General features: G+C 31.1%; 2 protein-coding genes across 5 annotated transcripts; one reads left to right on the top strand and one right to left on the bottom strand.

Moving 5' to 3' along the window:
- Nucleotides 1-733: 733 nt before the first annotated feature.
- On the top strand, nt 734-11346 carry Psi (P-element somatic inhibitor). 4 transcript variants are annotated; one of them, XM_076784980.1, is made up of 14 exons: nt 734-1046; nt 1682-1760; nt 1985-2182; nt 2372-2501; nt 3613-3867; nt 4822-4993; nt 5082-5288; nt 5379-5562; nt 5687-5844; nt 5940-6054; nt 6127-6288; nt 6357-6565; nt 6640-6928; nt 8883-11346. In XM_076784980.1, the coding sequence occupies exons 1-13, from the start codon at nt 963-965 to the stop codon at nt 6901-6903; spliced, it is 2217 nt and encodes a 738-aa protein (XP_076641095.1). In that variant the 5' UTR covers nt 734-962; the 3' UTR covers nt 6904-6928; nt 8883-11346. The 4 variants fall into 4 exon arrangements, with proteins under 4 accessions (XP_076641095.1, XP_076641096.1, XP_076641094.1 ...); XM_076784981.1 differs by lacking the exon at nt 8883-11346 and adding an exon at nt 8136-8306 and having other exon boundaries at nt 4909-4993; XM_076784979.1 differs by lacking the exon at nt 8883-11346 and adding an exon at nt 8140-8306.
- Nucleotides 10466-13367, bottom strand: LOC143352469 (GMP reductase 1). The gene is made up of 6 exons (XM_076784982.1): nt 13185-13367; nt 12667-12786; nt 12317-12574; nt 12005-12193; nt 11714-11916; nt 10466-11436 (listed from the first exon to the last, which is right to left on the bottom strand). Exons 1-6 carry the CDS (start codon nt 13269-13271, stop codon nt 11241-11243), a joined length of 1053 nt encoding a protein of 350 aa, XP_076641097.1. The 5' UTR covers nt 13272-13367; the 3' UTR covers nt 10466-11240.
- Between the last annotated feature and the right edge of the window lie 189 nt (nt 13368-13556).

Genomic DNA, 13556 nt, shown 5'->3' with positions numbered 1-13556 from the left:
TCTATTGACTATTGTTGCTATTGGCGGAAGACATCGTTTAGAGTGGGACCGTAAACACTTTGCCCACTATCAATTAATATCTCTGTCTCTTGCATGGGCCTAGATGAAGGAAGACGAAAATTGCTATGAGAAATTGGAAAGTTTAAAAAACACAACCATATTTAATACATAATATGGTAGAAAACGATGATAAAAAATTTGTGAGAATTTCATATCTATTTTATATACAGGATATTTAAAAAATGTTGTACTTCCTTCAGAAGGGTGATTCCTGAGGTCATTTGAAGTAACTCTTTCCTTTACGAAAATGTTCTTTGTGGCTTTGTTAAGAAAATATTAACGAAAAATACGGATGAATCAGAACGCGGCTACAACGAACGGATTCCGGATTGGCCAATGGCAGGGTCACACTCAGTGGGACCTGTGCTCTGATTGGTCTGTATTTTTCATTGATAACTCCTTGACAAAACCGCAGAGAACATTTTCGCAAAGGAAAAAGTTACTTTGGGAATTGCCTTTTTCATGGAAGCACAACATCTGTGGGACACATTATAAATGTAAGGAGTTTGTTAAGGAGAATATTTGAGTAGCAAAATACTATATTCATGACGGATTTACTCACAAACGCATGCGCACCAGAAATTGGTCACCGAAAAACGCTGCAGTTCACCCTTGTAGGAATGCACTGTGTTTAAAACTGTTACCAATCTTTCACATGGTGTTCTATGACCGACGCTTGCGCTGTGCTGTCCTTTCTGTGAAAGCACAGTTCTTTCACACGTAAACCTGTGATTTGGACTATTGTATACTTTCAAAGCAGCATATTGAAATATTTATATTTTGTATGAAATACGATTCAAACGTTACGTATTAGAGTGCATTTCATAGCAACGCTTATTAATAGCTGTTTGCAGCAAGAAATATTGAAATAGTTTTTTGGTATCGCTGCTTCATGTTCCATTATGAGTGACTATTCAGCGGTTGCTCCGCCTCAAAATTTCAGCCAGAGCACCGCATTCGCGGCGGCTTTGCAACGTGCAAAACAAGTAAGTTAACGTGTAAAAGTATTCTAATATTAACCGTCTATGAGTAAAAATCGCTTAAGTAGTCTATATAGTATTTTTCGTCTAGCTGAAACCATACATTCGCTTAGATTGTTATAATTTTATGTTCATAGAATTAATCATTCCGAAGTAATTAGTTTGTGTTTTAATATTCAGTTAATCCCGTTAAAGAAATTGCGTAGCAAAATAATTTTTTTAAATATTTTGATGTTGAGATACCTATTGTTGTTTCATTTATACTATCGGAAGTAGAGTGTTTATATCATTGATGTTTATACAGCTTGTGTACACTTTGATTGTTAGAACATTGCATAGTACATAATTATTTTTCTTAAATATTTAATTTGAAGTACAACTAGATGATGATTAGACAATGAATTTTTATACAAATTCATAATTTTATAGATTAGTTCGTAGAAAAAAATATGTAAAGTAAGATTTACTAAATTAAAAATAATGTGAACACCCATATTAAATCACAATGAAATTTTCATTTGGATGGTTATAGTACGTTTATGTATAATGCAAATGCATTATTATTTAAAGTATATAAACTATTGTGCATAGCGACTGGGACCTTCTTGATACATCTAAATTCTGTCTTTTATTATTTTCAGATAGCTGCGAAGATTAATCCAGCCAGTGCTCAAAATAATCAGGATGCAAAATTGAAACGTCCCCTTGAAGATGGTTCAGGTAAAAAAAGTTAATTTGTATTTCAAATATACTTATATGTATTAACCAATTAACTATTATGAAGAATAATAATACTATAGCGTTACTAAAATTGTTTTATAAAAGAGAACTTATCTGTTTTTTAAATAAGAAAATCTTCTTTCGTTTTAACTAGGAATGTATATTTGTAATTATATTATGATATATGTTTTGAACACATTATGATGAATCATGTTACATTTTAGAACCAGAAGCTAAGAAAATGGCATCGTTAGTAGCTGACCCACTGATAGGACTTCGTGGTCCACCAGGAAATAATTCATTAGGAGATTCAAGCAATCAGAGTGGAAGAGCAGGGCAAGCAGGATCATCAGGACCAATGGGAAATGTGGGAGGTATTTGTAATGAAGATATCAGAGTTCCTGATAAAATGGTTGGTCTAAGTAAGTAAAAAGAAAATGATAAATGTTTATTTTATATAGAATTCTATAATCGAATGTAAAGCTATATATATATCAATGTTGTTCTATGAATGGAAGAATTATCTATATTTTGTTTTGTAATGTTTGAATTATTAAGTCAATATTACCCATAACTTTGTGCATTAACAATTAACAATAATGTGTTTACAGTAATTGGAAGAGGTGGAGAACAAATAACAAGATTACAAAGTGAAACAGGATGTAAAATACAGATGGCACCTGAAAATGGTGGGCTACCTGAACGTGTTTGCACATTAACTGGCTCAAGAGAAGCTGTCAAGTAACTTGTTTTTTCCTTCTTATTTTGTTAACATGAACTATTTTGTGTGCAATGCATTTTTATTTTAAACTTTTACCTAGAAGACAGGATTATTTTCTGGTGCTACAGCAAGTAGCGTTTATTAAGTATATTAGATAAAGCAAAATATATATTATATATCTTACATTTGTACATATACTTATGTGCCATGTACATATGTGTGTATACATGTATTGAAGATACAGTACACATATTGAATTATATGTGCACACATATAAATATGTATTTATATTTGTGTGTATGTACATATTTTCCACTATACACATATATAAGAATCTTCTTCTCCTTATATTTGCTTAAATAACAAGTTATTGATCTACTTCTACTGGTAAATTTCCTAGAAACACCTGAAAGAATCAACTATTTGTTTTAACAATATGGTTTTTAAACTCCCATTTTTACATTAATATAAGATTACAGTGTTTCGTATACACAAAATGTATTTGTTAGAAAATGTGTTCCAAGTACAAATAGTTTCTGTATGTTTAGTATACCTCATATGCTATCACTTCATGTTAACATCCATTTCCCCAATGTAGGTTATATGCTTTTGCATATTCAAATTGTCAAATGTTTTACAGAATCTTTATTTAGCTCCTGGATGTGAATAGCGGGCTCATACTTGACTTTACATATGCTTCCGAACATTTTATCATTGAAAACTCATCGATAAGTTGTGGCTTTTAATTTCATAATTTTGTACTTACTAATAGTTTTTTGCTTTCAATAGGATGTGGAGAAAGAAGGAAGAAAGGAGGATAGGATATGCATGGGGACGAGTTATTCGCAACAGGAAGAAAATTGAATTTTTTATTTATTTAAATCTGCTTATAATTAAGCCTATGACATTTTAATATGAAATTTAATTTTATTATACACTTAAGGAAAAACTCCTTGTTGAAGAAAAAGATAATGTGACATTTATGAGTTATTAATGTTTTGGCACACTGTAGACATCTCATTATGTGTTGCAAACAAATTACATTACATTACGATACATTAATAGAATTATACTTGTATTAAAAGAAATTGTTCATAGTTATATTGCACAAGTAAACTGTATGTGTTTCAGTCGAGCTAAAGAATTGGTACTGTCGATTGTCAATCAAAGAAGTAGAACTGAAGGAATTGGTGACATGAATATGAGTGGAAGCGGTAGTGGAATGATGGGACATCCAGGATTCGTTGAAATAATGATACCTGGGCCTAAAGTAGGTTTAATTATTGGAAAAGGAGGAGAAACGATAAAACAGCTTCAAGAGAAATCTGGAGCAAAAATGGTTGTTATACAAGAAGGTCCATCTCAGGAACAAGAAAAACCTTTAAGGTAATAACAACCAGAATTTCCATTTTGTAGCCCATTAATTGACATCTTATATAGGGTGCGTTATGGGAAGCGGACGATTTTCAAATGGATGGTACAAAGCAGGTAGAGGGGGTAGAGTCTTGATAGGAGGGCATTGGACGCGTTAGGACATGCCATTTCATTTGTTATCAATTTCGAAAAAAGTGGCGAGTCGATTATTGAGACTCAGCGGCTTTTTCGTTGCCGTCTTTGTGGGGCTCAGTATCGGAAGTTCTGTTTGTTCACTGAACTGTTTAAATGGAAATGTACTGCGTCGCTCATCATGATGGTCACGTCTCTATGTTTTTCAATAATTTCAAGCAATAGTCCGGCAAAGGCTGAAGGTGGTCGATAATCCCTTCGTTTAACATCTGGATGACCATCATTTTGTAAGAATGAAATCCCAAATCTTTGTGTAAGATTCGCCTTACTGTGCTTTCGATCATTCCTAATTCGACAGTATGTTGCTGAGCAGAACGAGTTGGACTCCTTACGATGGCTTCTCTTACTCTTTCCACGTTCTCCAGAGATCGTGCAGTGGCGACAGGACCAGGTGGTTTCTTCTTCGTTACAGTTCCTCTTGTTTGAAAAGGTGTAATCCACCATAAGATGGTATCGCGACTTAGAATGTCCCTATGATGTCTGACGTTGAAACGGCATCGAAGGAGCCACTGAGTTTCAATAATCGACTCGCCACTTTTTATGAAATTGTCGTAAACAAACATTCGATGCTCTAATGTCCACGGCGACATGATAACAAATAAAATGGCATGGCCTAACGCGTTCAATGACCGCCTACTCAAGTCTCTACCCCTTCTACCTGCTTTGTACCATTCATTTGAAAATCGTCCGTTTTCCGTGACGCACCCTGTATTATTGTTTAAATGTGAAAGATCTGGAGAAGAATGGAAGCTACCTGTACCTTTGTTTATGCAGGATAACTGGAGATCCACAAAAAGTGGAATATGCCAAACAGTTAGTATATGAATTAATAGCTGAAAAAGAAATGCAAATGTTTCACAGAGGCGCAAGAGGTAGCGAGAGAAGTGAAAATTATTCAAACGAAAGCAGTTTTAATCATGGTTCTGGAACTACCGATGGAGTGGAGGTATAGATATACAACGTATTAATAACATTTATATAGAAAACTATTTAACAAATTAGTGCAACTTAACTCAAATTTTATTAATTTATAGGTACTTGTTCCGAGAGCAGCAGTTGGCGTGGTCATTGGTAAAGGCGGAGACATGATTAAGAAAATACAAGCAGAAACTGGTGCAAGAGTACAGTTTCAACAAGGTAGAGAAGATGGCCCTGGAGATAGGAAATGCATACTGTCTGGGAAACATCAAGCTGTAGAACAAGTTCGTCAACGCATTCAAGAACTAATTGATAGCGTAATGGTAAGTACTATATTTGCAATAATTAATTTTGTTTTGTTTCTGTTATGCTGCAAGAAGATATATTATTTTATCTTTGAATATTATCACTAGAGAAGAGATGATGGTAGAGGTAACATGAGTGCAAGAAGTGGTCCACGAGGCAATGGATTTGGCGGTAACCGCAATCCAAACGAATACGGTGGATGGGATAGACGCCAAGGGGGACCTATGCAAGACAAAATAGAAACAACATTTACCGTACCATCGTCGAAATGTGGGATTATAATTGGGAAAGGTGAAATTATATTCAATGAACTACTAACTACTAGTACTAATATTAACTACTTTTAATTTATAAACATAAAAACAAACTTAGATTCATGATACAACTCCATAACTGTTTATTCGGATTATTATAGGTGGCGCAACTATCAAACAAATAAACCAACAAACTGGAGCGCATTGCGAATGGGATAGAAGAAGTCAAAGTAACGAAAACGAGAAAATTTTCATAATTCGCGGTAACCCTGAACAAGTGGAGCATGCAAAAAGAATGTTCAGTGAAAAATTGGGCATGGTAATTATGTGATAATTTAATTGCCAACTGTGTATGATAAGTAGTACTATGTATATATTATGTTTTTCACTAATTATACGTAAATTAATATAAAGGCACCAGCTAACACATCGTTTACCGGTACACAAGGTGCAATCGGATATAATCCGACATGGAATGCTGGAACAGCATATCAAGCATGGCCAAATCAACCTCAAACCGCAGACACAGGTACATCTATTGTTATTTTACCTGAATGAGACAAAAAAATTCAAATTAAAACATATAATTCTTTTGTTATAGGTTCTGCTAATCAAGCTCCTGTTCAAGTAAATCCTCAAACAGGACAACCAGATTACAGTGCACAATGGGCAGAATATTATAGATCGTTAGGTATGCACAGAGAAGCGGATATGATAGAGCAACAAGCAAAACAAGGAAAGCAAGATCATAATCAACCATCAGGTGAAACACTGTAATCCTATTAATATACACGAAACTTGAACGCATTTTACAAGTACTTTTTTTTATAGGAAATGCACCAAATCAAGCTAATGCTTCGGCAACGGGCAATGCTGGGCCAACTCAACAGCCACAGCAGGCACAACCACAACAGCCACAAACGGGAGCTACTCAAAACGGAGGCCAAGCAGATTATAGTGCACAGTGGGCGGAATACTATAGAAGTATTGGTAAAATAAAAGAGGCTGAAGCTATAGAAGCTCAAATGAAAGCGGGGAAGGTACATTGAAAACTGGAAACAAGAGAAGATTAAATGTATTATGAAAAGATAAAGTAAGCTGTTTAATTTTTCAGTTGGGAATGCAAAACAATCAAATGGCCCAACAGCAAATGCAACAAAACATGCAGGGACAATCTGGTCCTGCAGGTGCAGCACCTAATGCTTTTCCACAAGCTTATGGTAATTATCCGACAATAAATCCTGGCTCGACTCCGGCAAATTACTATGCAGCGGCGGGGGCTGGATCTAACACACAACCGCAGGCTGGTCAGCAGAATCCATCTTTTCCAACAGGCTACCAAAACTACCCGTATTCACAAACGAATTCAGAAAGTTAAACTTTCACCAAGGAAAACATAAAGTGTAAGTATTCCTTTGTAGTCGGTACAGATATCACATATAGTTATGAAATTGTGTGGTACGAAAGTTTTTTTTTTTTATATTACGGAAGTGTTGACTATCGATTCATCTGTAATTTCACTTCACGATTAACGGTATAACGTAACAAATTAACGAATGTTACAGTAGCATTAAATAAATCTTCTTGTATCATACAGTTTCTTGTAACGTTTGCTTTTATATTAAGTCAATGTAAAATTGAGTGCACTAAAACATGTAATTTTGAAATACTTTGAAGTATCTTTTAAAGAACGTTTCTCACATTATAAATAAATGTTTTAAAATATTTGTTTCGTGTATGAAACACTAACGAAATTCAAATGCAAAGTTTTAAAATCAAACTTAGTACATGTAAGACAATTTACAAATTTCTTATAGTCTGGAACTAATTGCTTTTATAGTATAAAATCAACCTGTAAGTCAACAAACTTTGTAGTTGAAGTTCTTGTTGATGTGATTGTTATACATAATCTACGCAAAACGGAAACATGTTTAGTTATATATCATGAAGACTATTCATATGCAATTATTATTATTACTATTGTTATTATTATTCTAACTATTATTATTGTTCGTATTATTGTCATTGTCATCATTATCATCATCACTATTATTACCATTATTATAGTATTTCTTATACATAAACGTTGCAGTATTAGCTTAAAACCAAACGAAATAAAATTTAACCGTAAATTTACGGTGATATTCATTCATACATATACAATATTTATTCATTAATACGTTCAACTTATAGCCTATTTACATCCCGTTGACATGCATAAAAATCTTCTCTTTATGTCTAAGAGTTTTGCTCCATAAATGATTCACATTGTATCTCAAAAATACAACTTATGATTATTATCCTTTACAGAGGATTGAACGTGTAAATTATATAATTCGTCGTATACTATTATATTCAATCACTTATGTTTATATTGGCTTGATATTTATTGTTCATTATGAAAATCAATGGTGTAAGAGGAAGGGTGTGTTATATGCGCGCTGACAACTGTTGATACTTTCAGGGAGTTGTATGTCCATAAAATTGATAAATTCGTAATATATTGATATTTTGTCTGGTTATATGAAATAATATATTTTACACCTTTGAAAGTATATTCGTATTTACGTGTGATTCATGTGTTTTATTATAATTGTTTGTTTATTTCAGATAGTTTTCAGATAGTTTCCCAACGGGATGCGGTTAATGCCTGCTGTAACTTCATATACTATTTACAATAAATTACGATAGTTGATCGCTTCGCAAAGCCCATACACTTTAAAGAATGACACTAGAACCGACTATGTTCTATTTATACCATAATATTTTGTGTTTTTTTTTTATACACAAAGATATATACAGATTGTAGGATACTCATGGTTTAATTTTAAGTTATAAGAAATGCCAGAAGTTTAACATTAGTATCGGCATGGTGTCTACTTGTGTTTTACTTATATACTATTGTATGTATTTTTGTTCCATAACACCTGATTGTAATATAAATTAAAACTGGCAGGTGAAGCGGCAGGTCAGAAACAGGAACGAGGATTCGACTACAATATCCATATTATTATGCTTCCCATTTATCATTAAAGATACTACAAATTATCGTTAAAATATATTAATAAGAGAAACATTTAGATACTTATTTCAATATGTCATTATTTATGTTTCACTGTCTCATTCATGAAACATTTCCCTTCAGTAAATTACAAAACATTGATAGCGTAAATAGCTGTAATGACAGCTAAAATATCTTTCTATCGTCTATGAATTGTTTCACATATTATGTATGCAAGAAAATATGATACACATATGATGGTCTACGTACACTATATATACTATTATAACAATACTAAATACAATTTTACCTTGGTTCCTTTGCATTTTTTTATCAAGTACCACAACTATTTTTAGATTTTTGGAGCTGCCAATTGTAGGAATGTGTATACCCGTGCTTCGATAAATTTCATCAAGGGGATCTACTATTTAAAACATTTTATTCAGCAATCTGTCTGTTTATATTCAAAGGAATCAGGACCTGCAAAACTGGAGAGTGATGGATGGCATATCAAATCACTGTCTGTTTACATAATTTGTATAATCGTATATATTGTTTATTATTATTATTAAATGGTTATTCACGTGAATCTAATAATTATAATAGATAATTATCGACAAATTTTACTAGTCATGTAAAACAGTGACTTTCAAATTATCTAATTTTAAAGGCATTGAAATCCATACGTTTCTAATATTCAATTACATGTATATTAGTTCAAACAAAATGTTTAAAAAAAAAAATCTTGAACATATTATTTTTAGTAACTACCAGATTAAAAAACATTTAACTTCATGAATTTTTATCATATTTATGCTTAAAGTATTGTATGATACATAAAGTATTTATACTGAATGCATATTTTTGTGTTATTTAATATTAAAACAACACACTCGATTATATACGCAATTGAACTACAAAAGAACTATGAAAATAAAAGTGACTATCTCTTTACTTTTCGTTATTTTTCTGAAACTATGAATATATTGAATATATTTTAACAGATTAAATCGAAAAATTATTATTTATTACTTATGTTTCGTAGTAATCATTATTGGTTGTGTTTAAGCAATATCTTATAATTTGTATTTTCATTTCAATAAATGAGTTCAAATTTCTTTTAAAGGTAAACAGTATTATATATGTATCAACATATGCAAAATTTTGTATTCACAAAACAGTAGATTTGTTAAAATTCTAATAACTTTAATTGTATTCAAATACATTCAATTTTCAGGATAAAAACACGAATACAATTTACAGTATATAATTATTTTATTTACGTTGCATTATTTATGTATGATTTATTAATAAAATACCTATAATGTACATATACATATATGTTATAACAATAAGTAATGTACTTCTAACAATTTTGTACAAGTATTACTTTGTAAAAATATAATCTTCTTTGGTTGTATCTGATATACGTATAATTAATAAAATTACAAAATTAATGTTATATTTTTTTCATAATATTATATACAAATGAATACTGAAAGATCTACACATTTTGATTTTTTCTTTTTGTTTCAGTAGTCGGTTAAACGGCACTGGTTTGGTGTATTTTTATTTCAACTTTTTCAACACTTTTTTTTACCGTGATATTGAATTTATTTAATTATTAAGATATATATTGTTTAACTATTAAAATAATATACCTGAATAGTTTTTAATGCGAGTAATGTCTTAAACAAGCTTCTCAATATTTACATTTGCTAAAAGTTGATTCGTTTCTTTTTCAATACCATATAATAAAACAATCTATATTTAAATCTACTTGTTTAAACGGTGTGTTTATACGTGTTAATTGCAGTTGACTAAAGTAAGTAAATATATATAAATATAATGAATATTACTCTGTTAAAGGTTTTTGTATATAACGAAATCTTTTTGCGTCATAATTTTAAAAAACCATTTAAATAGAATAAACATGGACTGCATTTTACACATGTTATTTATTTTATATATTTAAACATAATAACTATTATATTTTTGAATTTAAAATAGCGTGTAAAAAGTAATAAAAATGTTCCAGTCGGAAGAGTGACCCATACTGTCATGTGCTTTTACCAAGAGAAATCAATTAGAAGTACAGGAAACGAATGAGTTTATAACGAAAGGTTTCTGAACAGGTTTGTTCTAAAAAAAAAAGGATCTAAACTTTGTTTAACAAATTATATTTGTTAATTTGATTATACATAAATAATAATAAAATAATTATTTTGGCATTTTAGCTTATAATATTTGACCTTACATTGGCATGCTGATTAAAATAATATGTAGAAATACTTTGTACTACAATCGCGTATTATATATAATTAACTTGTTAAAATATAAACTTTATAGTTAAGCAGAATTATTTGCAGAAATGAAATTTTGAATGTTTTAATAAAATTAATAATTCATTTGGTCGTGTTCAAATTCTGCTCTGGTATGAAATATACAATATTGTCATACAGATGTTAATATGTACAATTAAGTGTACATTATCTATAAGAATAATATAAATAGTATAACAAAAAGTATATTTGTGCTTTAAGCATTCATTGCTTTTCTTGAATTTGCTGAATTCAACGTAGTTCAAAATTATTCTCGCAATATATGTACACTGATGTCAATTAAAGCCTCTAAAGATCTCTATAATATTATTTGCCAGCAAGTAATATATATTCAATAATTGGCCCAATAAGGGAAGCATTCGTTTTAAATCTTCAAATTTCTGGTGGTGGGCCATACATGGGATTTAACTGTTGCGTACAGCGTATAAATGTAGCTCGGCGAGGTAATTCGCGTAACCGTGCTGCACCTGTATATGTACATGCAGAACGTAAACCACCCAGGATATCAAGGATAGTATTTTCCACTGAACCTTTATAAGGCACTTCTACGGTTTTTCCTTCTGAAGACCTAAGAAAACGATAAATTTATTAAAATTAACAACATAAAATATTTCATAATTATACTGCGGATTTTTATGCAAAACAAAAATTGTCTGCTTCTATTTCAAGAGGCAGATAGATATCTGATTCTGACTTTAATCATTTTAACAAATTGAGAATAATACATTGGTGTTCTTAAATCATTTTAGTCTCTTTACTGTTTTAAAATGCACTTACTCATTTTTTCTATAAATGCATAACAGCCTTAGTCTATTCATAATTATTATACTGTGTAGACTACAAACCTGTATTCAGCAACGCCTCCAGCATGCTTTTTCATTGCAGTGCTTGAAGCCATACCATAGAATAATTTAAATTTTTTTCCATTTTTCTCTATAATCTCTCCTCCGCACTCATCATGACCAGCAAACATACCACCTGCCATTACAAAATCTGCACCAGCTCCAAAAGCTTTTGCCAGATCACCAGGACAAGTGCAACCTCCATCCTAAAATAAAATATCATTGTAATTACACTATTAAAAATTATATTTTCGCAGAAATCATTATAGAGTAAATGTGAATAATAAAATTTACAGATATTATGTGTCCCTTCAAGCCATGAGCTGCGTCTGCACATTCAATAACAGCACTTAATTGTGGATATCCAACACCAGTTTTCATTCGTGTAGTGCAAACAGATCCAGGACCAATTCCAACTTTGATTACATCAGCTCCAGAGAGTATCAACTCCTCAACCATTTCTCCAGTCACCACATTTCCTGCCTAAACACAATAATTAGTTATTACATTTAAGTAGAAAGTATATGTTTGTTAGCACTAAGCAGTCAGCAATATCTGTAATATTGTCTTTACAAAAGTTATCCAAGTAATTCTATGATTACTTACAATTATTGTGTGATTGGGGAATTCAAGTCTGACTTTTCTAACATATTCAACAAAATGTTGTGAATATCCATTAGCTACATCTAAGCAAATAAAGGATAGCTCAGGTACAGCTGCTAAAATGTTCGATAATCGCTCATAATCCTCCTTCCCTGTACCAGAACTCGCAGCAACGTTTTGAAGACAATTAGGATTTTCAATAGCAAAATTTTCCCATTCCTCTGGTGTATAGTATTTATGAATAGTAGTAAAAAGTCCATACTGAAATATATATTTTACTTATACTATTTCGTGTTAATTAGTTGAACTGTTTTAGATATATTAATAAAAAATCATGAAAAATTATAATTTACTTTTGATAAAGCTTTTGCCATTTCAAATGTTCCTACAGTATCCATGTTTGAAGCCATTACGGGTACTCCTTTATAAGTTTGTTTAGAGTTACGAAATGTGATTTCTCTAAGGAGATCAACCTAATAAAAAATAAAATATATTTAAACATATTATTAATTTCGAATATATTAATTGTAGCAAATAAGCACATAAAAATATAATAAATAGCTCAATAAAATGTTTGAATATTAAGTATATTACAATATAAGGGTTATAATAATATAATAATGTAATTTTTTTAAACAAAAAAGTATAATCTTTATGCATATAGGTGTGTGGATGTAGACATTCCTGTTATATGAATGTATAAAAGAACACTTTTTTGTCACAAATCCTTGATAAAACTTGGGCGTGTAATACTATTCTAATTTTAGATTAGATTAAATATTCATAATGTTGCAGTTTCGCATAAAAAAATAGCGGAAGCAAGAAATATAGATATTTGTACGTTTTTATAATTGTTAACAGTTTCACTTACATCGGATCTACTTTTTAATATACTCCTCTTCGGACGTAATAAAACGTCTTTGAAATCAAGTTTGATGTCGTTAATGATATTAGGCATTTCAATGGATTTTTCAATCGTTCCTTCAAATTCGCTGTTAACAGACTACTGCAGACTACTTCGAACGAGTTCTGACGTTCTGATGGGCAATAAAGACCATAAACCTATAAATATAAAATGCATAGTTTTGCGACAGTTTCTTTAAAGGCACACTGTTAATCATAGTTCACACTACCTTTGTAAAAGATACGAGAAACGCATGATTGGTTAAATACCCTCAAGCAAAACAAGTTACCAATAAGATTGTAAGAGAATTTTGATACTCGCTCGAGGATATGAACGAGC

The sequence above is a fragment of the Halictus rubicundus genome, chromosome 3, assembly GCF_050948215.1.
Source record: "Halictus rubicundus isolate RS-2024b chromosome 3, iyHalRubi1_principal, whole genome shotgun sequence".
NCBI classification, from domain to species: domain Eukaryota; kingdom Metazoa; phylum Arthropoda; class Insecta; order Hymenoptera; family Halictidae; genus Halictus; species Halictus rubicundus.
This window is presented reverse-complemented; position numbering and strand designations above follow the sequence as displayed.

Excerpts from the sequence above, each read along its gene's own strand:
- LOC143352469 (XM_076784982.1), bottom strand. The coding sequence starts at position 13,271 with ATGCCTAATATCATTAACGACATCAAACTTGATTTCAAAGACGTTTTA. Across the intron at positions 12,787-13,184 it reads TATTAAAAAGTAGATCCGAT|GTTGATCTCCTTAGAGAAAT; the intron begins GTAAGTGAAACT and ends ATTTTTTATTAG. Across the intron at positions 12,194-12,316 it reads TCCCCAATCACACAATAATT|GCAGGAAATGTGGTGACTGG; the intron begins GTAAGTAATCAT and ends TATTGTGTTTAG.
- Psi (XM_076784980.1), top strand. The coding sequence starts at position 963 with ATGAGTGACTATTCAGCGGTTGCTCCGCCTCAAAATTTCAGCCAGAGC. Across the intron at positions 1,761-1,984 it reads TCCCCTTGAAGATGGTTCAG|AACCAGAAGCTAAGAAAATG; the intron begins GTAAAAAAAGTT and ends GTTACATTTTAG. Across the intron at positions 2,183-2,371 it reads TGATAAAATGGTTGGTCTAA|TAATTGGAAGAGGTGGAGAA; the intron begins GTAAGTAAAAAG and ends ATGTGTTTACAG.